General features: G+C 53.6%; 1 protein-coding gene across 1 annotated transcript; it reads left to right on the plus strand.

Moving 5' to 3' along the window:
• The first annotated feature begins 7,316 nt into the window (after window positions 1-7,316).
• On the plus strand, window positions 7,317-24,887 carry SLC22A8 (solute carrier family 22 member 8). The gene is made up of 10 exons (XM_077114831.1): window positions 7,317-7,649; window positions 17,734-17,837; window positions 18,298-18,452; window positions 18,962-19,130; window positions 21,228-21,351; window positions 21,537-21,652; window positions 22,744-22,958; window positions 23,857-23,965; window positions 24,122-24,325; window positions 24,419-24,887. The coding sequence occupies exons 1-10, from the start codon at window positions 7,317-7,319 to the stop codon at window positions 24,513-24,515; spliced, it is 1,626 nt and encodes a 541-aa protein (XP_076970946.1). The 3' UTR covers window positions 24,516-24,887.
• Window positions 24,888-24,990: the final 103 nt, after the last annotated feature.

A 24,990-nucleotide genomic window follows, 5' to 3' on the forward strand; every position in this document is an offset into this window, starting at 1 on the left:
CTGATGAACATTTGTTTGGTGCCCACGCCATGCCAGGCCCTGGTAAGACGGAAAGGAAAGACAAGTCCCCTGCCCCTAAGGAGCTCATGAGTTAACTGTCACAGTGGTGGCCACCAGTCTTTGAGGGCCTACTGCGTGCCAGGTGCCTTCCCCAAGTTTTCTCTTTTATCACCACCACCCCACCACCCCAATACTGCAGTGCAGGATGCATTGCCCCCACTTTGCAGACAAGGAAATCGAGGCTCAGGAAGTTTCAGAGATTCATCTGAAGCTCCATTGCTAGAAGCTACAGGCTTAGCACTCAACCCTCCAAGTATTTGGGTCCTGATTCTTTCCTCCAGTTTAGACACTCTGTATCCCAGTTTTGGGTTCTTTGCACACCATATCAACTTTATCTCTCTGAATTTCATCGGCTGCACTGATGAAGCAAAGATGACATCAGAGTCCTGGGCTGGGCCACCAAAACTCCCTCCCCCAGGCAGACAGCCTTCTATGATTCTGCATCTTGTAGGTGCAGCAGACACAAATGCACCCAACTGGAACCAGCTGACCCATCTCCCACCCTGCCCAGACCCAGTCTCATACCCTGTCCAAGCAACCATGTACCTGGTTGTGGCTTCATTGACATCAAACCCATTTCCACTGCCAAGCAACCCGACAGGCAGGGGCCTGGCTGCACCAGGGCTATCTGCGTTGCGGTAAAAAATGTCACCTACTGATCCGCCTCCCCAGGCGGGGAGAGGCCCGAGGACCTGAAGAGGGAGGTTGAGCTGGGATTTCTTAGGTTCTGAGCATCCTCCTTTGCATCCGTGGCTGCTTCTCTCCTGCACCGTCTGCTCCCCGAGAATCAGCCCATCTTTCTCGCCAAGCTCTTCTGCCTGGCAAGGGAGACCAAGTGCAGAGCTGGCCTGTGCTAGGCCTGTGGGCAGGAAACAAAGCAGGCAGGATAATGCAGCGCTTGGGGGCGGGACAGTTGTGAGATGGGCTCTGAGCTCCCAGCCAGGACTCAGGGACACAGGGACACCCCACCTCGTGACAGACGTTCGGCTTTGGGCTTTCGCATCTCACAGGCATCGCGTGAGTCCACCCTTCCCATAGCCCACTAAGGATAGGACTATTATCAGTGTTCCCATTTTGTGAGTGAGGATAAAAGGCCCAGCAGTTGGGGTTTACAGGACGGCTCCCTGAAAGCTGATGGGGTTCCCTGGGGCCCCAAGGGACAGCAAGAGAGGAAGTAGAATGGGGGTGACTCCCAGATTCATAAGTTCACCATCTGCCATTCTTTTAAGTCCTTGGAGTGCATGGAGCAGATGGGTCTTCATTGCACAACATCTCCTCAACATGAATTCTCCAAGTGCCTTCCAGGAGGCCAGACATTCGGGGTGGGGGGGGGGGGGCAGAGATAGGTAATAAGCATGCACTTAATTTCACACCATGATCAACCTCTAAAGAGACGAAAGCGGAGTGGCAGAGAGACCATTGCCAGAGCTGGCCTTGGGAACAGGGAGAGTGAAGAGGATGGGAGGGGCTGAGTACGGCATGGTTCTAAATCCATCCCGCCCCACAGTGGGGTTACAGAGGAAACCACGGGAGCTCCGATCCCTGGCTTCGGGAACAGTCTGTGGGATGGTGTCACGCAGTTGCTGACGCCTGCTTCGGGCTCCACGGATTCTTGTTCCCCTCTGTTCTCCCTCTGTGGGTCAGTGAACACGGCCACCCCCACCCCTGCCCCCAAAGCAGTGGTCTCATGTCTGACCTCATCTCGTCCCTCCTCAACACCCTTTCTGCGCAAGGTCAAGGTAAAAGCAGATCTTGGGTAAATGTTTGCTGAATAAACCAAATCCTGAAGCCCCTGCTCACCAGACCTTGAGTTCCAGCAGAAGGAACTATGGGGAATCTGAGGAATCCTACCTGATTCCACAAGGAATCACTCGTCGGAATGTGGGGCCCCTCTAGGTGACAGAGGCGAAAAAGACAAAGGGATTCCAGAAGGCGGGAGGACGGGTTGCCTACACAATTGGAATTTTTCACACAAAAGTCCAGATTTCAAGCTATTTTTAAAAAATCTGAAGATCTGGCAACCCAGAGCCTGCATATCCCCATGGCAACACCAGGGGTGGGGGGAGGGCTCAGCAGCCGGCCGCTGCCCCCTTCAGACTGGACATGCGCTCTGCACTTCTCCCCAGGGGACCACGCCACTCGCCCACTTCATTCATTCCAGTCTCCTGCCAACCCTGATTTAAAACATCTGAGCAACAGAAAGCCTTGCTGTAGATATGGGGACCCATCAGCCTGCGGCTAAGGAGAGTCGGCCCGGGGTTCCCCAGCCCCCCTGGAGTTCTTACAGCGGTTGTCCAGTGTGCAGAAGCTTCCACGTGCTCGTAAATCTGCTTCCCGGCTGGTATCCTCCAATAGTCAGCCGTGGGGATCTTGAGGGAGAAAGCGCAGTTCCTAACTCTCACCAGCAGGGGGAGACTCTCCCCAGCGTTCCTTTAGCACTTCTAAGCCAGCGCTTTCCCTCCAGCCACCTTCTCTTCCTCCTTTCCCAGGAGAGCTCAGGCTTCCTGAGTTCTGTTCCCTCAGAGCTGACCCTCAAATCCGGTACTTACTGTATGATTGGCACTCTATTCAGGGTTTTGTAGACTTTATTTTTAAATCCCAGCAGCCCTATAAAGTAGAAATTAATATCCCCATTTTACAGGTGAGGAAACTGAGGCTTAAACAAGTCGACCTCACCTGCCCAAGGCCACTGAGCCAGCAAGTGGTGAAGCGAAGATTCAAACCCAAGCCTGTGGAATGTCCCCTCCCTGGACCACTTTGTTCCCCTGAAGGAAGTTTTAGGTTCACCCCTTGGAGTGAGTTGGGAGGGGGAGGGAGATTGGGGTTTGAGGTCAAAGGACACCCCTTTCCCAGGACCAGTCTGAAGCCATGCTTCACTGGCCCCCCACTCTACCATAGCCTCCCAAGGACAGGGGCTGAATCTAGGGTCCCTAAGAAGGAGGTGAAGAATTGAGAGATCCCAGATTGGCCACCAGGAAGGAATGGCTCTTGGCCCTTGGGGATTTACAGGATGTCCACCCTACCTGCCTGTGGCCAAAGCCTGGGCAGCAGGACAGGTCTCATCATACTACAGCTTCTGCTTTGAACCATGCAAGGATGGTGAGCAGACAGGCAGACAGCAGCCAAGGCTACAGAGGGGAACACATGGTGGTTCAAATGGCGTGGTCATCGGGATGAGGGGCAGGACACCCAGAAGCTGCACAGAGGGAGCATGGCAGGCAGCTCCTGCTGCCTCGTGGCACACAAGCTTCAGGAGCTTTGCAGCCCCATGCCCTGGAGGACAGAGAATCCCAGAGGGACTGTCACCCACTTTGAGATTATCATAGCAATGTCCTAGACCTTGAGACCAATGCTGCCAGCCTAGGTGGCAAGAGAGATTCTGCCCAAGATATTTCTCCAAACTCACCTCCCATTGCCCAGTAGGCCACACAAGCCCCAGGCTTTTCCCTCAGATACTCCTTTGGCTCTGCAGGACCCTCTCTAATTCTACCTGTTGATCTTCCCAATCATCAAAGCCCAGTGCAAATGCCACTTCCTCCAGGTAACCCACCTTGATATGAGCCCTCAAACCTGGTGATTCTCTCCCTCCCCTGAGAGTCCCTGGAACTATGTGCATTGAAGTCCGTCTCCTTTGCCCTATAGTTGTCAGTGGCTGCTGTCTCCTCTGACAACCAAGTAGAAGGTAGGTGAGGCAGAGAAGTTCCTAACATGGGGCCACATACATACAAGGTCATGATACACATTGGACAGATGGATGGATGGATGGACAGATGGACAGAGAATGGGTAGGAGAATGGATGACCAACAGAAAATTCAATAAGGCCTCCCTGTAATTACCCAGAACTCCAAGACAGCCCTCGCTTCCTCCAAGGAATAAGGTTTCCCTTTCCTATTTGTTCTCAATGCCTCTCCTGCCTCTGAGAATTTAAGATTTAGAGAGACTGCCTACTCTTGGAGGTGCGGGGAAGCTGTGAATTGGATCTGTGTTTTTTCTCCTTACTGGACATGTCAAATGAGGACAGTGGATTTGATCAGCCCTTGGACCCAGAAAGGATGTCAGTGCTGGGACCCAGCAGAGAACAGGGAAAACTGACTGCATCCAGCTTAAAGGAGATTCTGGAAGAGTTGAGACAAAAGACCACACAAAGAAAGAAAAGACAGGGGCGGGGGGGTGGGGGTGGGGGAAAAGAAAAAGAAAATTAAAAATACATTTGGCATGTAAGATTTGCCAAATGCATCATTTCTTTAAAACACGCGCACACACATTCATTTCAGCCCATGGCTTTTAGGATTGCATCCTGTGGCAAGGGATGGAGACTCTTCCGAATTAGATGCCTGGGGAAGGGGCATGCCTGGGGCAGGAAAAGGGCTGGGGGTGGGAGGGAGCGAGGGGGAAGCCCTCCCGGTCATGCCTCTCCCCTTCCTTCCTCCTCACTTTATTTTCTGCTTTATATGTATCGATCTTATAAACCCAATATATTGGTCAAGTAAAAGATTTCCGGTGCTTTTAAAAAATAATAATAATAACTTAACAGATGAAAATAAACAAGAGGCCCAGAGAAAGGCAGTTCGCCAAGGTCATAGAGCAAGGGCATTGCCACAAAGCCGTGGCTAAAAGAGCCCCTTGGTTCAGGCCCCCCGAATTCAGCCACATACATTGGGGTGGAGGTGGGGGTTGCTCCTCTGAGCTGGGCGTCTTGGACATGTATATACTCTGGCCCAACTTCAGCAGCCTCAGCGGGGAGCCACCATGCTCCTTTCCACAACATTCCAGAAGGACGGGAGGACAGAGTGGACAGCCCCGGCCCAATTAGGAACAGAAAAATCTCACCGGGGAATCTTGCCCAGAATGGAGGGGCAGGCAGGACTGCGGCTGGGGCTGCAGCCCAGCTCGCTGCAAACCTCATTGTGGAAAAACCTTCCTAAAACATCCCCTTGGCTGCCTCGGCGCATAATTTAATCTTCCTTTGATGTCTCCGGATTTCACCCTGCCTCGGGCCACTCTGAGAATATCAATTACTGCTGGGCCCAGGTGGGGAGCAGAGAGGAGGGGCTGGGCCTGGGTTAACAGGCTGACCCCGCCCAGGGAAGGGGATGGGAGGGAGGGCTGGAGGAGACCTCAGAGGCAGGAACCCAGCCGAGCCTGGATAACACAGAGAAGGAAGCACCCCTCCAACCGAAAGTGGGGGGTGGGGGGGTCCCTAGGTGATCCCCTCCCCAGCCAACCGCCCCCCCACCCCGCAGCAGATGGGATGAGCAGTTCCCAGGGGTCCCTGGAGGTAGAAGCAGAGAACTAAAAGGAGGCAGGGACACTGTTGAAGGCCAGACCAGGTGGCCTTGCTAAGGCAGAGGCAGTGAAGTAGGGGGGTCCTGCAGGCTTAGTAGAAAATGCTGGTTCCAAGGAACACAAGTGGGCATAGAGCCGTGCTGCCACTTACTGTCTGCGGGAGTCTGGGCAAGTTATTTAACCTGCTGTGCTTCCGTTTCCTAATTTATTATGCTTGAATAATAGTAGCAGAGCCCCTGTGAGGGTTCAGTGGGGGTAGGGGGCGTCACTTAGACCTAAGTCTGTAATAGGGAAAGGGCTAGAAGAAGTTACATCCAAATGCCAATGAGACTGGCTGGGCTGTTTGGTTTGTCTGTAGTTCCCAAACTTTTATGACACAAACACCCATTGTTATACAATTAAAATAATATTGGGGGGGGGATGCATGGGTGGTTCAGTGGTAGAATGCTCACCTGCCATGCGGGAGACCCGGGTTCGAGTCCTGGACCATGCACCAGTCCCACCCCCCAAAAAAGAGAAAATAATATTGGGTAATGCAACAGTGGCTCAGTGGCAGAATTTTCACCTGCCGTGCCAGAGACCCGGGTTCGATTCCCGGTGTCTACCCATGCAAAAAATAGTAATAATAATAATATTTAGGGAAAGAAGCAAAGCAGTAGGAACTGCCATTTGTCCCCCAGAGGGAAGCAGCAGTTCAGAAGAGGAGCCTGAGTTCTTAAGGACAGATGTGGGTGACATTTTCTGCCTCGGTGTGCCCTACCATTTCGGGGGCAGCCAGTCTGGGGGGAGGGTCTTCTCTGGAGGCCCTGGACTGGGAATGTGGTGGCATGAGGTGTCCTTTCCCCTGTGACCGAGCCTCTCCCATGGGCTGGTCTCAGCTCCAAATCCCAGCAACGTTAGCACCCAGACCCTGGGATCTTAGGTGAGCCTGCCCCGGCCCCTTGTCCTTCTGTCCAGCCGGCAGCCCCCTAGGCTCAGCCCCGACCCTAACCCCGGACTCTGCTGAGCCGGGCAGCCCTTGAGAAGAGAAGCTAGGCTGGGTGGGTTCCTGGGGCTGTCCCTGCCGATGCCGGTAATCCTCAGGAGAAAGTCAAATATTAGCCTCAGGAACAGCTTACGCCTTATATAAGCCCCCCTGGAGGAGGCACAAACACAGCTTGTTGGAGCTGAGCTGCACAATTGCAACCGCTGCCAGACCCCGGCACGGAGCTGAGGCTGCGAGCACATCGCCCACCAAACTCACGGGAGCCCAGCCCAGCTACCAGGTGAGGAGGCGTGCAGGGCCCAAGCCCAGGCACCCAGGAAACTCCTCAGGGAGCCCCCAAGGCCGGGCCCTGCTTCCTAGCCAAGCCCCTCACACCCTCTGGGGCCCCGTGTGGGCCCTTTCCACTGGGGTGGGCCGGGGGAGAGGGTGGTGGAAGTCCTGCCGCCGGCAACACCCCAAAGCCGGGAGGAGGCTCTGTCCGGTAGCCCCTGGTCCTCAGAGGGGACCTTGGCTCTGCCAGCACCATCCCGACCATCTGATCCTCAATAGCCAACAACATCCAAGGCTGGATTGCTTGGTCCCCACCCGTGAGATCTGCACCCACCACATGTGTGCAGCATGCATGACTAGCCTAGCTGAGCAACACACCTACTCGCATGCACAAGTGCACACACACACACAACAAGCAAACTCATAACTGGGCCTTGCACTCCGACCTCCACATACATATACCTACAGATATCGCAGGAGAGGTGCCTCCCCCCCTCCCCCACCCCCACCCACCCCCATCCTGCGTCTGATTCCACGCACCTGTGGGCATTCACACCTGAGCATCTTAGGCATCCACCGGTGCACACGCCCGAGCTCACCGTGCACCCTTGTGCCTCCGCACGTGTACATCACACATCCACGCACGCGTACCTCTCCCGGCCCGGTGCCTTGCCTGCAGCTCCGACGGCCCCGTCCCCCGCCCCGGCTGGCGCCATGACCTTCTCGGAGCTTCTGGACCGCGTGGGCAGCATGGGTCGTTTCCAGTGTCTGCACATGCTCCTGCTCGGCCTCCCGATCCTGGGCCTGGCCAACCACCAGCTCCTGCAGATCTTCACAGCCACCACCCCAGCCCACCACTGCCACCCGCCCCCCAACGCCTCCGCAGAGCCCTGGGTGCTCCCCACGGGGCCGGATGGGAAGCCGGAGAGGTGCCTCCGCTTCGCCGATCCGCCCAACACCAGCCTACCCAACGACACCCGGGGGGCCACGGAGCCCTGCCTGGATGGCTGGGTCTACATCGGCACAAGCGACACCATCGTGACAGAGGTATGTGGCCCCTCTCCCGCCACGGGGCACCCCACTGCACTCGCCCCCCCCACTCCTCCCCATGCCCTGCACCGCTCATGAGCAGGTTAAGCAATCCCTATGGGGCAAAGACGAAGGAGCTGGGTGCAAAAGTAGACCAACTGGCTCCTTTATTGACCCTCTGAGAGTCAAAGCCGTTTTGGAGGGGTCCATTCTCTGATCAGGTGCTGTGCTTGGGGAAGCGAAAATTGCACCATCCCTGCTCCTGTGACAGTCTAGTGGGGGGCAGGGGGGATGACACCAATTATTGAAAGTGCCCCACAAAGAAATGTATGGATGGGGTTGGGGGGTGCGTAGCGGTGGAGGAAATTCCCCAAAGAAGCGAACCTGGGGCTGAGTTATGAGCGTTGGCCAAGGGGTACTCCAGCACCGATGGGAAGGAGGAAAAGTCCAGCTTGTGTAAAGGCCCTGGGGTAGGAGGGAGTGTGGAGGAGGGACCCTGAAAAATGTCTTGCGCACTCACCATGGGCTCATCTCATCCATTCATCCCTTCATTTACTCACCGATTCTTTCACCTGCCATCTCTGGGAATAGTGGAGTAAAGTCAGACTTTTCCATGGACTGCCAGACCCCGGTTTTCCCTATTTTTAACCCTTTGCATCAATGCGGTACTTTTGTTCCAACGAACGAACTAATATTATTTAATTATACTGTTTAGTGTAGCTCGTAGTTTACATTAGGGCTCGCTGTTTCTGTTGGACAGGTCTATGTTTGCTTGTTTGTTTTGAATTTTTATTCTGGCAGCCTAAAATTCCCTGTTTTAACCACTTGCAAATATACAGTTCAGTGGAATTAATCGTATTCGCAATGTTATGTCACCATCACCACCACCGATTGCCAAAACTTTTCCACCACCCCAAACAGAAACTGTGCATCAATGAAGCATTAACTCAGGAAGCAATTCCATGATGGTCACTATTAAAACTGGCAGCACGCGTGCCACGTGCCACCCTGGTTCTAGGCGCTTTGCTTGTATCGATTCAGCTGATCTCACGACAGCCCTCTGAGGTTAGGATACCTCCAGTATCCCCTTTTTATAGATGAGCAAACCGAGGGTCAGCTCGGCACCATGGGCCCAAGGCACCATATTTCATAAATGATGGAGCCGAGATTCAAACCCCAGCAGTCGGGCTCGGAGTCTTACACTCTTTAGCCCATGGCTGTGCACCCCGGGCTCTGAGGTGGGTGTTGGGGGGCCTGACCCGCTCACAAATCTGCCTCTCCCCACCAGCCTGTGCCTTCTCCATCTCCATAATCACAAGCAATGCTGAACGAAAGGTATCCTGTAGTCAGAGCCTGGCACTGCTGATGGCTGGAAGCAGCTTCCTTTCCAGGGTGGACCTCAGGCTCCAGGGAGTTTGGCCAAGAGCAAAGGTTACAGGTCTCTCTACCCCAGTGAAGCGTCGATTTACATTCCTCCCAGCCGAGTTCCTGGGGTTCCTACAACCAGTTGGGATAGTGCAAATCTGCATCCCAGCGAAACATGAGGTTCACGGAGCCAAAGGGTACTGCACCCCTTCTGTGGACCGGGTCTGGCAGGCTCTGGTTCTCTGGGGGCTCTCAAGAGTGAAAGCCCATAAGGAAGGTCCCTGCCTGGCCAATGATGCCATGGGGGCCAAGCCCAGCCAGCACTAGAACCACCATGCCAAGGGCAGACCCCTCTGTCCATGGCAAGTCTGTCATGCTCCAACTACTTGGGGCAGATGGGGTACGTGGGGTCCCCCCAGGTGGCAGAGGCAGAACCGTGACCGGGGCAGGCCTCAGGGTGGCATGGAGGCAGGAGGCTGGCTGTGCTGGCTCTGGTGGGAAGGGTGGCAGAGAGGAAGGCAGGGCCAGTTGGCAACGAGCTGGGTCCTGGCAAGGGGGCCAGAGGCAATGGGCCGTCTTCCAGATGGACACGATGGGATCCTGAACTCGAGTGGAGGGCCAGAGTTCGAATCCTGACTCGGCTATTTGCTGGGGATGTCACAAGCCCCGGAAGCCTCGGTTTCTTCATCCGTAAAGTGGAGGGTGAGGATGAAAGGGGAAGGGTGGTGCAAGGATGCCACTGAGCCCAGAGCCCGGCACCCACAAAGCCTTCGGTTGATGGCAGCTGCTCTTATGGTTGCTGTTAGCATCGTTACTAGGGGTGTCTTGGGTGGGGGGAGGGAGTGATCCCCACCAGGACAGGAGGGGGGTCCTCTAGTGAAAAGGGGAAGTCAGATGTCCCACATTTCCCAGCTCCCTCGGCCTCCCTCCACGACCCCCACCTCACCAAACCTGAGAAAGAGACAGGGGTGAATGCAAACCCCAGCTGCACCCCCACCGCCAGTGGCCTGCTGAGTTGTGCACACACGCACCCCCCCCCTTCCTCCTTTGGGTCCCGCATCTGTAGACTGAGGATAATAAGGAATCTATATCATGGGGTGGGGGGGGGAGATGAGGGGCGCAGCTCTGAGCTAGCGTCCTGAGCAAACCCAGCCTAGGGTCTCACCAGGAGCAAGGGGGAGGTCCCCTCCCACTTCTGATCCCCTAAGCTTTCCTGGCAGGGGCGATCACACATTCCTCTCTCTCCGTTCAGCAGAGACAAGGTTGGAATTTTCAAAAGGAGCTTTACTGGGACATTAAGAGAAAACAAAGGTCTTTCTTTTAAGTCTTGGAAGCATGGAGAGCGAGGTCTGGGGGGGGAGACCCTGGGCTCAGGAGAGGAGCCATAATGCCCCATGGGCCCCCCATGTAACTGAACCTCAGCCCTGAGGCTAGGCAGCTGGCCACAAAGGAGCAAGGCCCTGCCTTCTCGAGCCCCCTGGGATTCCTCCCTGGGCCTTGAGCTCCCCCACCTCAGCTTCAGGGCTCCAGGAAGCCCAACCTCTCCCACACCGGTCAGCTGCTGCAGAAGCAGAGAGCCTGCCCGGTGGCCAAGTCCCTGGCCAGTCACCTCTGACCTCCCCCACCCCCATTCCAGCTCCCAGATTGCTTGTCCATCTCTTGGTCCCCAGCTCCACTCCTGCTTCCCATCCCCGCTTGCCCACCCTCAGCCCTGCCCTGGGCACATCCTCCCATCTCCATCCCTTCCCCCAGTTCCTAGGTGCCAACTGACTCCTGGCTGAGAAACAATGAGCTCTGGATGAACTGATAGCCCTTCCCCAGCCACTTGGCCAGCCCAGCCTTCCTAGGACCCCCTGATCCTGTGGGCAGGAGTGGTCTGAGGCTGTCCTGGGGGCCCTCAATGACCCGTAGCTCACTCAGTAAGCACCTGCTGGACGCAAGGTCCCTGGACTGATGCTTTCCACTCCTCATCTGAGAATCAGGCATTGGCATCTTTGTTTTACAGAAGCATGGACTGGGCTGCACTTGAGAAGGTGGCTTTTGCAGCAAAGATAGAAAAGCCAGGCTTTTGCAGGGCTCCCGACTTCAGAACGCAGGACCTTTCTTTTGCATTGCATGACCTTACAATGACCTGTGACAATTAAAACAGCTATCATTGATCGAGTGCCACTTATTTGCCAGGCACAGTACTGGGGGGCTCTTCCCTCCTTATGTCATTTACGATCCCAAGAAGGAGGTACCAGGATTATCCCCACACTACAGATGAGGAGACCACGCCCAGAGAGGTTAGCCCAGAAACACACAGCCTCTAAGCGGCAGAGCTGGAGACTCATGTCCTTTTGACTCTCCCAGGGTACCTGGCACATTCTCTCTGGCCCTTGTCTTAAGCCTTTGCATATGTTCTATCCAGGACCTGGGAGTGCCCAGGGGTTGCAGCAATTCTCCCTAAAGTTCTGACCTGGCGCCAGAAGTTCCCCTCGCTCAGACAGGCTGTTTCTTTGTCCTTGTTCTGGGAACAGAGAGGAGGGGCCATGGTGGGGGGGGACCATTAACAGAATCAGTGCCCCCCTTTCCCACTGACCCCCCCACACACACACACCCCCACACACAGCGGGGCTCCCATCCTGTTGATCATGGACTTGCCATGAATGTGCCATGAATGACACATCCTGGCCTTTCCCAGCCCGCCTTCCCTCTAAGAGGCCTCCTGGCCTCTGACTTCGCTGCTCCTCCTTCTCCCGAGCCTGTCCTCACCTCACCCTTTGGACCTAGTATCAGACAGGGCCCCCTGGCTCTGGCCTCAGCCGGCCCCCTCCACCACAATTCCAGCCCATCTTCAACAGCTCCCAGCTTTGCTCACTCCTTCCACTGGCCAGGAGCTCAGCCAAGCACACAATATGCCATCAGGAACCCAGGGACAGGGTGGGCCATGGTGGCTTAGCAGACAGAGTGCTTGCTTGCCATGTCAGAGGACCCGGGTTCAATTCCTGGTGTCTGCCCATGTGTTTTTTTTTTTAAAAAAAAAAAAAGGAAGCCAGGGTCATAAGTCCCGGCCGGGGGGGCTCCAGCAGGCCTCGGTTTGGGTCTCTGCCTTGAAGTGAACCCAGCTCTTCATGGACAAGTCACTAACTGTCTGAGCCTCAGGTTGTTAATCTGTAAAATGGGAGTACTGCCTGCTTCCTAAGGTGTTTATTTACAAGATTAAAGCTTTCTCGTGGGTTAGTAGTTCCTTTCTCTCTTCCCTAACCTCTCTCTGGTATCTTAGCCCAGGCAGGAGGACAGGATAATGAGCTGCCGGTCCCTGCCTTCTAGAACCACCAGCTACTCAGGGGCTCGGTGAACACGCCAAGAAAGCAAAAGGGAGCCCAACTGCATTAGCTTAGAAGACAGGATGCAAGAAGAGTATGTGGTGGCCATAAGCTAGATGGGCTGAGGTCAGCTGGTGCCATGCCAAGGGTCAGAGAGAAGTACCAGGCAACTGAGTGACTATTCACCTCCTTTCAGTTATCTGCGAGTTAACTTTTCCTCTCTGAGCCCCATCAGGGAAACGAGGGTAATTACCCAACCCTGATCACTCATTAATTATTCAATGAGCAAATATTAACGTTTGCCATGTACAACTATTCTGTGAGCTGCTAGGGATAAACAGTCCAAAAGATGGTCTCTGCCCTCAGTGAGGTTGCAGAATAGGAGAGAGAAGGATAAGTAAATAAGCAGCTAGGCTACTGCGCAATTGGTGCCCTAGTAGAGGTGACAACAGGGTGCAGAGTCTGGATGAAGAAATAGGGGACCCCAACCCAGACTGCAAGTCTGGAGGTGCTTTTCAGTCATTTGTTCATTACACAAACTTGCTGATCACCTGCGTGCCTGGCACTCAGAAAATCTGAGTTTCGAAGGACGTTACTAGAATACGGAGTTCACAAATACAAAAGCAAAGAAGAAAGAAAGAGCTTTTCGAGAATACCTAGGGTAGCCAATTAAATTCGGGCGAGGGAGTGGGATGCAAGCATAGTTCGGTGGTAAAATTCTCATCTGCCATGCAGGAGACCCAGGTTCAATTCTCGGCCCATGCACTCCTCACCTCCCCGGCAAAAATAAATCCAAGTAATGGTGCTGCAATAACCAGGTAGTCACATGGAAAAAGAATGAAATGTGACCCCCACCATACAGCATATGAAACGATAATAATAAAAATAAATCAGTGGGTCCTAGGACCCCACATGGCCCAGCCAAAGGAAATCTAACTTTCCACACCTTGGAGAATAATCCAGGCTTCTGCTAGAGATTTTCTTAACGGAGTCTTCTTAGGAGTTTTGCACAGCTAACTATACAGAAAGCATGCCAAAATTCTCTGTAAATATCTTCCACTCTCCCCCAAAGTCCTGGAAGGCCTTTACAAATCTCTCCCATCCTCTCTTCACATGGTTCCCTTGTGCAGCCCTGCTCTTCTCTTCCCAGCCCCCTTTTCCATAATCACCCATCCAACCAGCAGGCATGTCAGACACCCCAGAATCACCCAGCATCTCAGGTCTGAGCTCTCCCCATCTGTGTTAAGCTGAAGGGCAACTGTGGGGTTGCATTTTTCTCACCAGCTCTGATGAGCTTCATTAGCTGTGACATCTCTGGCAGCAACTTAGAATGCAGTTGAAGTTTAATATTTTTTCAATATCAAGCCGTAAATCTGTTCTTCTTTCTGAGCCTCTAAGCCTTATTTTACCATCCCCTGGTAGACAATTTTTCTTTGTTAAAGCAAAGCAGTTCTCTCCTTGTGACTGATGTATGCATTTGGTATAGACAGCACAAACACTCCATACTGATGGACTCATCCTATGGAGTGAGGCAATCTCACACATAAGCATTTGAAGCTATCAGCTCTCATTTAGATATCGGCATGTCTTTAAGCTCTATGGCTCTCCATCCCTCTACTTTTTCTGTAGAATGTTCACTTACTCAATACCACAAATCTTTACTGAATGCCTACTATATGTCAGGCAAAATTCTAGGCGCTGAAATTACAGCAGTGAACAAAACAGACCAAAAGCTTTGCCGTCATCAAGCTTACATTCTTGAGGGATAAACCTATAGTAAATAAAATAAACAAAGAAAAAATATGCGGTATGCCTGATGGTTGAAGCTGCATAGAAAAAATAGAGTGAGGGGTGGAGACTGCTGGGGGGTTGCAATTTTAAATAGGGTGGTCAAAGGAGATCTCCTTTAGAAAATATCATCTGAAGGAGGTGAGAGAGCAAGCCAAAAGACTCTTTGGGGGAAGAACATTCCAGAAAAAAAAAAAAAAAGACTAGCCCATGCAAAGACTTAGAGGTAGGAGTATGCCTGGCATGTCTGAAGAATGGTGTTTCTGTTGGCTAAAGCTACCGGAATGCAACATATCAGAAATGGATTGGCTTTTTAAAAAAGGGATTTATTAAGTTACAAATTTACAGTTCTAAGGCCATGAAAGTTAAGTGTCCAAACAAAAGCATTCAGGGAAAGAAACCTTGCCTCTAGAGACAGGCCGCTGGCATTTTGGATACCTCTGTCAGCTGGGAAGGCACATGGCTGGTATTTGCTTGTCCTTACTCTGGTTCCATTGCCTTCAGCTTCTGATTCCAGTGGCTTTCTCTCTAAGCAGCTGTGGGTCCTCATTTAGCTTCTCCAAGGCAAATTCTGGCTTTTGACTCTTAACTTGGCATCTCCAAGCTTCTGTGTCTTGGTTTCATCTCTCTGCTGTGTCAGCTTTGAGCTCTCTCTATGTTTTCTGCTTTTTATTCTCTTCATAGAGGACTCCCGTAAAGGGATGAAGACTCTCCTTGGATGGGTGGTGCCACATCTCCATGGAAACAATCTAATCAAAAGACCCCACCCAAACAATAGGTCTGCCCCCTCAAGATTGGATTAGAAGAACATGGCTTTTCTGGGGAATATAATAGTTTCAAACCAGCACAAATGGCAAGGAGAGCTATGCAACTAGAGTGGAGTATGCAAGGGTGAGAGTAGTAGCAGGTAAGAGAAGAGAGGTAAGAGGGGTATAATGAAAGTGGATCCTGCTGGAACCTTTGCAAGGATTTGGGCATGTTCTAAACTTTACTCAAGATCCATCCCAGGAATGGTATTTCTTGTGAACTGATCCATTTTCTGGTTGAAACTGGCTTGTGACAGTTACCCAAAAACCTAAGCAACCGGGAGTCCCAGATAGGAACCAAGACCTCTGGTCTCAGACAGTGAAGCAAAGCAGGAACCATAAATTTACCCAAGGAGGTCTGACTTTGCCTGTCATGATCAAGCACTCTGCTGTAATATGCTGCTATATGTTCATGGAGGTTGGGAGAAAAATCAGATTTTCATTCGCAACCTCTTGTGGGATGTCTTAGGATAGGATAGGCTGCCATAACAAAAGAGCCAAAAGTAATTCTTGGTGAAAGAACATAGCAGCGTTTCTCTTTCTTATGAAACAGTTCCAAGGGGAGCGTTTCAAGCTGGTAGGTGGATCCAGACAGACTATAGTCTGCCATCTTCAACATGTGGCTTCCAGAGCTTTCTAGTTGTGGCCGTTACAGCCAATGGGAAGCGAAAAGGTGTGCAAGTCTGGCCCAGGAATTCCCTCTCTGGCACTCACATTTCATTGTCTAGAACCACATGGCCCTACCCAGCTACAGGATCAGCTGGGAAGTGTGCTCTTACTTACAATGCAAGAAGGGACAAATGAATTTAGATGGACAGTAGGTCTTTTAGATTTCTCCTAAAGGGCACTTTGTAGCACATTCCACAAAGTACCAGAAGTCTCCTCTAGATGTCCACTGACATAGTCCTTTCATTTCCTTCTTTACCCTTTTCCCTTCTCCTGCTCCCTACACACATACTGTGGCAGGTTTCCATCCCAGCCAAAAGGGACCACCAAGGCTAACTGGCCATGCAGGACTACTCTGAAATCTCTAGGAGACCTGGGGGCTTCATCCACCCCCATTTTCAGCAGAGGAAAATGGAAAGAGCTCCCCAAGTTCTTCCCTGACATTGGTTTACTCCCCCAAAACAAAATCCTGTAGGGCATTTCTAAAGAATAAAAATGTCCAATTCCTTATCCAAGAAATTCAGGCTGGCTGGAGCAAAAGGTGCTCGTTGAGGATTAGCAACAGATTAGGCCAGATGGATAAGCAGGGGGCAGAGCTTTATCTTTACCAGCGAATGCTTTCAACAAGAGAGGAACCTGATTTGAGCAGTGTCTTGGGTAGCAATTCATGTCCTCATGGAAAGAATGGATAGGAAGGGATGAGACAAAATGAAGACTAGGAGACCAGTTATGAAGACTGGGAGACCAGTCAGAAAGTGGTGACAGTGGTCCACTCTGGCCCTCAGTTTCCTCCTCTAAAATGGAAATGATGGCAACTACATCATAAGGCCATTGTGAGAATTTAAAAAGTTTAAGGCATGAAAAGTGCTTGGACCAGTGCCTGGCATATAATAAGCCCTGGATAAATATTCGCTTTTTATTATTTATTTTTATCAATCTAAGTGCAAGATGGGTAAGGTCTATACTAAGGCAGCAGTAGTGGAAATAGAAAGAGAAGCCCAGGTTCGAGAAATATCAAAAAGAGTTAGAAACCAGCGGGTGGTATGATGGTGGAATGGGAGAGATGGGGAGGAATGAAGAGAGCACCACTGGTCACTGAAACAGGAAACTCCTGAGGAAGGGACTGATGAGTCTTGTGACATCATCCAGATGGAGTTTTCAAGTTGGCAGCTGGATACACTGGTCTCCAGGCTAGAAGAGAGGCTGGGCTGGATAGAGCTTTGGAGTCTTCCTCATAAGACAGTCATTGAAGCCATAGATAGAGTTGCCTGGGGAAAGTAGAAACAGAGAAAGGAGGCTCCAGGGAGAGCCTTGAGGGAACTTGAAGGGACAGGAAAAGGGAAAGAAACCCACGGAGGAAAAGGAGGACCGGTGAAGTGGTGGGAGAAAACCTGGCAGAGGGAGTGTCAGCAGTGTCAAAGAGGCTAAAAGTTCAAGTCGGACCAGGCCACAGCAGGTTCCATTGGGTTTAGTAAAATAGAACTCATCAGTGGTTGGGGGGAGCCCAGTCTCAGTGGGGCAGTGGGGGCAGAAGCTGGAGTAGAGGGAAGTAGAAACAAGTGGAAATGAGGATGTGGTGATGGCAAGTGTAGATATTCATTCAGGAGACTTGGCTTTGAAGGGAAGGGAGAAATCGAGCAGATGGGGGACAGAAAGATGCATTTCAAGATATACAGATCAGGGTCCATGCAAATGCTGATGGGGAGAAGTCAGGAGAGAGTGAGGGAGTCTGAAGATGGGGTAGTGACAATAAAGTAATATCTCCTTGGAGGAGAGAGGGGAGTCAAAGATGCAGGTGAAGGGACTGGCCTTGGACATGTAAGGGGAGTCACAGGGACGGGAGGCAAGCTTGGAGGTGACAAGGCAGGAGATCGAGAAATATGACTGCTGAGCAGACTGGAAGCCAAGTGGCAGCCCACGCATGGTTGAGGGTTCTTCTCTTTGCAAACCATGGTGAGGGACCCAAAGGGCTACAGGCAGACACAAGGAACCCCGGGCGGGGCTGAAAGGGGAAATGGCACTTAGGAAGTAGGGACCCAGGCTTAGGGAAGTAAATGAGGGTGCTGGGAGAGTGGGTGAGCCTGGGGAATGGGGGAGCACAGACTGAGTTTGGGTAAGAGTGCTGGGGTGGACTGAGCCCATTTGGCTTGACATTTTTCTCTTGTGCAGTGGGACTTGGTATGCAAATCCAACAAAGTGAAGGAATTGGCCCAGTCTGTCTTCATGGCGGGCATACTGATTGGAGGAATCGTGCTCGGGGGCCTGTCTGACAGGTGAGGGGCTGGGGTCCCCCAAGAAGAGAATACAATCCAGCGAGTCGACCCTGTGTGCTCCTTTGGAGAGGCAAAGCTCTGGGGGAGGCGGGAGGAATGGTCCTCTCTCTCTGTAGTCCCTGTCCGGGGGCACAGCCTTCTCTTTACCCTGAACCCTTTGCAACTTGAGACCTCCAACCGCCCCAGCCCCAGGGAGGGAAATCTCGGGGTCTCCTGATGCAGCCTAGTGGCTGCTCAGAGCGGCCTAATCCTTTGACCCCTGCTCAGACAGCTGAACTGGGGGTGAAGGCGGAGAGCATTACTCATTAACCCAAACTTCTAATTACAAACTTGTTGCAAAATAGCAATTACCAGCAGAGCTCTGCCACTGGGAGGTGGGGAGTCTGGCCCTTCACCCCAGAGCCTGCAGAGTCACCGGCCTTGGCAGCTGACCCGGCCCCTCCTCTCCTTCGAGCTGCAGGTTTGGCCGCAAGCCCATCCTGACCTGGGGTTACTTGCTGCTGGCCGCCAGTGGCTCCGGGGCAGCCTTCAGCCCGTTCATGCCCACTTACATGGCCTTCCGTTTCCTGTCCGGCTGCGGCATTTCGGGCATCATCCTAAGCACCATCATTTTGAGTGAGCCTCGTGGAGGGGCCGGGAGAGGGTTTTGGGGAGCACCGCCCGGAATGGAGAGAGTGGGGAGCTTCTGGGCTTGGCTGGAGCCCAGGCTCCCCAGGGGCCTTGGTCAAGGGGCTGCCCCTCGCTGGACCTCAGAGACTGCCCTCTGCACAGAGATGCTGGGGCAAGGTTCATCAGAGCAGCTGTCAACATGGGACGGCCCGGGCCGGGTGTCCTGCAGGGTGGGTGCCCTCCTTGGGCTCATACCCACATGCTGGGTTCTTATCGCCACTGAAGGCAGTGGGGAGGCAGTGGTCAAGCCCGGGGGGCTAGGGAGGCAGAGCTGGGTTCGAATCCTGCCTCCTTGAACCTCAGTCACTGCGTCGATAAAATGGGGACAGTGAGCCCTTGCTAGCAGGACCAAGTTGAGTTGACCCCACCCACCCAAACCCCTCCCTGAGAGGCAGGCGCCGATGTCCCCTGCACGAATTGGGGCACTCAGCCGGTGCTTGGGCCCCTCCCTGCAGATATCGAGTGGATGCCCACCCGGATGCGGGCCATTTCGTCCACGTTCCTTGGCTACTGCTACACCATCGGCCAGTTCATCCTGCCCGGCCTGGCCTACGCTGTCCCCCAGTGGCGCAGGCTGCAGTTAACTGTGTCCGTTCCCTACTTTGTCTGCTTCCTGTGGTCCTGGTATGTGACACCCAGCCCCCCACCTCCCCGCCTCCCTGCTCAGGCCCACCAGGGTCAAACAAAGGGGAGCCATGCCTGACCAGGGTCCCCAGGCACCCCAGCCCCACCCCAGGGCCAGGGAAGGACACCCCAGAGAGAAGGGATTGCAGGAGCGCATGCATGCTGCAAGACGGAGCAGGTGTCGGAGTGGGGGGTGGGCTGCACTGATTGGCTGCCCGTGGCTGAGGGCGGGGAATGAGTTGGGAAGCTAAGGAAGCCACTGAAGGAGACTGTGACAGTCAAAGCCTTGACCAAGACGTTCGATTGTGAAATCGTAGCTCAGAAGGCCAGACCCAAGTGGGTGAGATGAGGAGTGGGGAGCAGGGGCTTGAGGGAGGGGGTTGTACCAGCAGGAGGTCACGTCCCAGAGACATTGCGAAGGAAGAGTTCCCAGAAAGTGGGGACTTCTGGATTGGAGATGAAAGGGGAAAGGAACGCTCAACGAGAAGCCCATCTGGGAGCTTGGGAGGATTGAGGAGCCGGGGTCAGAGCCTGGGAGTGGGACAGAGGAAACTGGGTCCCCATTATCTTCAACATCTTAAACCTGAGGAGACACTGGAGACAGAAGGTGAGTCTCCGGAAGGTTCGTAGGAGCCAAAGAACAGGAAACCTTGCACAGAGCACTTGAGATGTGCAGAGCCCTGGGGGGGGTCTCGACCTCCATTGTCTCTGCAACTCGTAGCATTTCTGTGTGAAGGGGACATTCCTATCCCCATTGTACAGGTGAAGAAGGCGAGGCTCAGAGATGCAAAATGGTTCCCCAAATTACCACAGAAAAAAGATAGAATTGGGATGGGACTTCAGCTTGGACGTGAGACTAGACACTTGGACTTGAGGGTGAGAGGGTGAGACAGGCTGAGAGCACAGAATTGCTGCCAGAATTAGGAGGTGAGAGGAGAGTGGGTGGCCCTGGTGTGCGGTCCAGAGCTCAGAGCTTTGGACAAGTCTCACCCTTTCTGAGCGTCAAGAATGTTCTAGGTAGAATGGAGAAAACAGCGTGGGTCGCCCAGGGTCCTGCGTGTCTGGTGACACAGGGCGACTTGCTAATTGGAAGCCACTACTGTTGTTATTCTCAGGGAAAGGAGGATGGACTCCATGTCCTGGTGTGGTGCTGGGAGGAGGCCACTGATAAACTTGGTGATAATCTTGATGACAGCAGGCTCAGAAGATGGCAGGGTCAAATCCGAGTGTCCCAGGCTGGGAGGGTAGGGAACGGTAGGTCCAGGAAGCTGCCGCCATCAGCTGGGGACAGTGGCCTGAGGCCAGGTGACCAGCGTCCACCACCCCTGAAGGCCTCCCAGGAGCCAGGTCCTGGGTACCTACAGGGGGCAGGCTGGAGCTGACCCCACCTTGGAGGGGCCCCACACGGCTGCCTGCTCCATTCCACTCTGCCTGATAACCCTGGGCATCTGCTCAGGCTGGGCCAACTCCAACAGTGTAGCCCCGCTGCAGGGGGCCAGAGGGGAGATGGGCTGGCTGCCCACTTTCCAATCCCAAGAGAACTGAGAACACCCCATCCTGTGTCCCCAACCCTGCCAAGTCTGTCCTTTGCAGGAAGAGTCAAAGGGTCCTCAAACCTGTGCCATAGGTGAGGCCCCAATCCTCACCTTGGCCTCAGGCCCCTCTCCCAAGCCACCCCAGCCCTGCTCCTTCTGCACCACAGAGGCTGGGACTATGGCCCCAGGAAGGCTGGGGGAGGCGGGTGTGCAGGACCCTCAAGCAGTCCAACCTCGACCAAGCCTCAGATCCCACCTGCCTTGGCCAAGGGCCCAGGACTCCTAGCTAAGGAAGCCGCCCAAAGACAACAAGCAGCCAAAGTGGGGGGTTAGAAGGAGGCCTCTTCTGGAAGGAAAAGAAGAGAACGCTGGAATTTGTGCCAGCAGCAAGCAGCCCAGGTGCAAAGTTTGGCCATGCTTAAATCCCAGAAAATCTGCAGTAAAGGCAGCTCGGGTTTCTGGCCCTCTTACTCCTTGGTGCTGGCTGTTGATGTTCTCCCAGCCTCTCCAAGGGGGTTCTGGGGTGGGAAGGAGGCACTGTGACTTGACTCTGGGCCCCCAGGTGGATGACAGAGTCCGTACGCTGGCTGGTCCTATCTGGAAAGTCCTTGAAAGCTCTGCAAATACTCCAGCGGGTGGCTGTCATCAACGGCAAGAAGGAGGAGGGAAAAAAGCTCACCGTGGAGGTAGGGGCCTCCTGAGTTGTCCTCTTGGGCTGTCCCCTCCACGGGCCTCTGTTTCCCCTTCTGGTACAAGTCTACATCGCGTCTGATCCCCTAAGCAATCTCCTGGGGAGGCCCCAGGCCTGCACCGCCCTCCCTTGTTCACCAGCTGGTCACTGACAGCACCCCTCCCCCTCCTCTGCCCCAAGGAGCTCAAATTCAACCTGCAGAAGGAGCTTTCCTTGGCCAAGGTCAAGTACAGCATGGCTGACCTGTTCCGGACACCCGTTCTGCGCCGTGTGACCTTCTGCCTTTCCCTGGCCTGGTAACCCACCACCCGCTCTTGACCACACACCTGTACCTCTGCCAAGGCAGAGGTGATGGACGAGACCTCCAGCAGGCATCCCAGGAGGCATGGCTTTAGGGAGCCTGCAAGGGGAATCTTGCAACCCAGCCCCAACCCCAGAAATCCCCTGCATCCCTGCCTGCAGACCCAGCCATCAGGACCTGCTGCCTTCTGAGGTCATACCCACCCCCCCACACCCCACTGGGCACAGGCTTCAAACCCCTTCACCAGCTCACACCCCCGCCACGACAGTTTCTCTGTCACTGTCCCCCACTGGTCCAACTCTCACCCTTGGACTCTACGGAGCAAAGCTGGCCTCTCAGGGTTTCAGACCTGAAGCCAGAAATTGTGTTTCTCCTGGTCTTCTCTTCTGGCCGACATTCCACAGCTCCTTCAATGCCCCTTTTGTGAACTTTGACCCTTCTGGGGTCCTTCTGTGTCACGGCCACCTCCCTGTGACTAGGATCCAGTTTGTCCAGGAGCCCTTCAAAAGGGAAATTTTGAGTTGTACACATGTTACTATAACACAAGATTCTTCAAGATAGAGAGAAAGTGTTCTAAAACTAAGTAGTGGAAACTTCATCAATATACTGAAAACCCCAGAATTTACACTTAAAAAGAATGGATTTTGTGTGAATCATATCGCAAGTTTGTTTGTTTGTTTTTATTTAAGGAAAAACAAAAGAACTAGTTACATCTGACCCATGTGGACAGCTTGATTTCTACCTCTCATTTTCTGAAGGTTAAACTCCTAGTCAGGCAATTCCTGAGAGCTCATTTTCTGCCTCCTTGGGTCTCTGAGATGCCTTCTAGTTCTGATGTTCTCTGGGGTCGGTTACGTGGCACCTGTGCCACCATATTCCAGACCTGTGCCCGTGTCAGACATAACCAATCAATCACAACACTTTCTCATTGAGCCCAGACACGGTCTCCAAATGGCATCCCTTACCGGTTGGGTTAAATTGGCCCAAGAAATGAAACCATTCCTTCCCCTGGTGAGCCAATGTCCAGTATGGGGAGAGGCTCCAGCTCACTGGCAAGGGGCTGACCAGTCCCTCTCTGCTCCTCAGGTTTTCCACCGGTTTTGCCTACTACAGTCTGGCCATGGGCGTGGAAGAATTAGGAGTCAACATCTACATCCTCCAAGTCATCTTTGGCGGGGTGGATATCCCGGCCAAGTTCATCACCATCCTCTCCATGAGCTACCTGGGTCGGCGTACCACGGAAGCTGCTGCCCTGCTCCTGGGAGGAGGGGCCATCTTAGCTCTCACCTTTGTGCCCTCGGGTGAGAGACCAAGACTGCTTGGGAACCTTCTGGAAGGGGGATGAAGCCCGCCAGCCAACACGTCTATGGCATCGCAGGCCACCACACGCTGGGAAGTGGGGTGCCGAGGACCCCAGGCAGGCTGGCTCTGCCTCTCATTGACTGTGTTACCTTGAGCAAGTCCCTGCATTCTCTGGATCTCGGGCCTCTCATCTAGAACAAAACTCGGTTGGACGAGATGATACCGAAGCTCCTTTTCCGATTTAACTTAGGCCGGGCAAAGCATGATGGTGTCCAGACAGCGTGGGGGATTATTTTGGGACTGGGCATGTTGTGGGTGACATCACGGCAGAGGATGAGCTGGGATGGGGAAACAGAATAGCCCAGGGCTCAAGAAAGACTCACAATTTATTCTAACATGTCTTTGAAAAAGCCACTTTAATTTTATAGGGATGCTTCTTCATTGATACCCCAAAAAACTTCCAAAGGGATTTGAGGTATTTTACGACAGAAAGATAGGGAAAAATACATAAACGAGAATAGGGAATCAGAGACAGGGAAAAATACAAACACAGAAGGGCACAAGCATGCAAAGCATTAAGAATAGCAGAGAGCTGTCACTCAGCTTTAAGTCTGGATCTGAGCTTCCTAACAGCCAAAGCAATAGGGGAAACCAGATCAATTGCAGAGTCCTTATTATCAAATCAAAGCTTTTCCCGTTGTTGAAACTTTACTAGCATCTCCCCTAAGAGCTGGCCTCAGGCCCCGAGATCTTCCCTTTCTGGGGCTGTGAGAAGGATTATCGGGGCTCATGCACGTGGCAAGGCCTGGTCCAGAAAAGGTTGACTGGGAAGGTTTGCTAAGAGATGAGAACACGTGGGTATTCCTAAGCCCCAACCACATTTTCTTTCCCCGGCAGATCTACAGATCCTGAGGACAGTGCTGGCTGTGTTTGGGAAGGGATGCATGTCCAGCTCTTTTAGCTGCCTCTTCCTCTACACGAGTGAGCTGTACCCCACTGTCATCCGGTAGGTGCTAAGGCTGTGGCGGGGCCTGGCGAGAGGACACAGGCTCAGGCGGGGCCTGTGGCTTCCTCCTGCCCCCTGCCCAGGCATCCCAGAGCCGTCCTTTAGGGACCACGCATGCACAGAGGCTGCTAATCCCTGCTCCAACCCCCCCGCCAGGCAAACAGGTATGGGTATAAGCACCGTGTGGACCCGCGTGGGAAGCATGGTGACCCCACTGGTCAAGATCCTGGGTGACGTGCACCCCTTCATCCCTAACATCATCTACGGGACCATCACCCTGCTAGGAGGCAGCGCTGCCTTCTTCCTGCCCGAGACCCTCAACCGGCCCTTGCCGGAGACGATCGAAGACATCGAAGACTGGTCAGTCCCCTGCCTCTGGCCCCCTTTCAGGGTTCGTCCCTGGAGAAGCACATCTGGGCCCAGGGCTTGTCCCCACGCTCTCGCTCTCCTTAGGTCCCCGCGGGCAAAGGAGCCAGAGCAGGAGACAGAAGAGAAGGCAACCCAAGGGATCCCTCTGCAGCCTTGTGGAGCCGAAGTGGCCCCCAGCTGAGGGCAACGGAACCCCTTTTTCCCTGCCCTCCGGTGACTGATCCCATCAGGTCCCTGCCTACCGCTGGGCTCCTTGGGGACCCCATGGGGGTGGAGGTTCACGGTCCCAGGAGAGAGTCTTCTCCACCACCACTGCCGGCACTCCAGGCCCAGCTCCGTCCAGATGTCTGCCGCCAGCCTTCCCATACCCACTCCTGCCCTCCACTCCCCTGCAACCCAGACCCGTCACTCTTCTGTCCAGCCCTTACCTGCTGTCCCAGGCCCCTCCCCCTGAGGCCTCCTGGCTCATTCCTGGGCTCCCAGGATGAAATCACCTTTGCCTTCTTGCCTCCCATCCCTTTCCCCAAAGCAGCCTTCAGGGAGGGAGGTTTCAATAAACGGTGATGAAGAACTCAGGTCACGCTGTGCAAGGACAAGGGTGGGAGAAGAGGATGGGCCCCCGTGTGCATGTGTGATGCACACACATCCCCGCTTTG

The sequence above is a fragment of the Tamandua tetradactyla genome, chromosome 9 (assembly GCF_023851605.1).
Source record: "Tamandua tetradactyla isolate mTamTet1 chromosome 9, mTamTet1.pri, whole genome shotgun sequence".
Classification (NCBI taxonomy): Eukaryota; Metazoa; Chordata; class Mammalia; order Pilosa; family Myrmecophagidae; genus Tamandua; species Tamandua tetradactyla.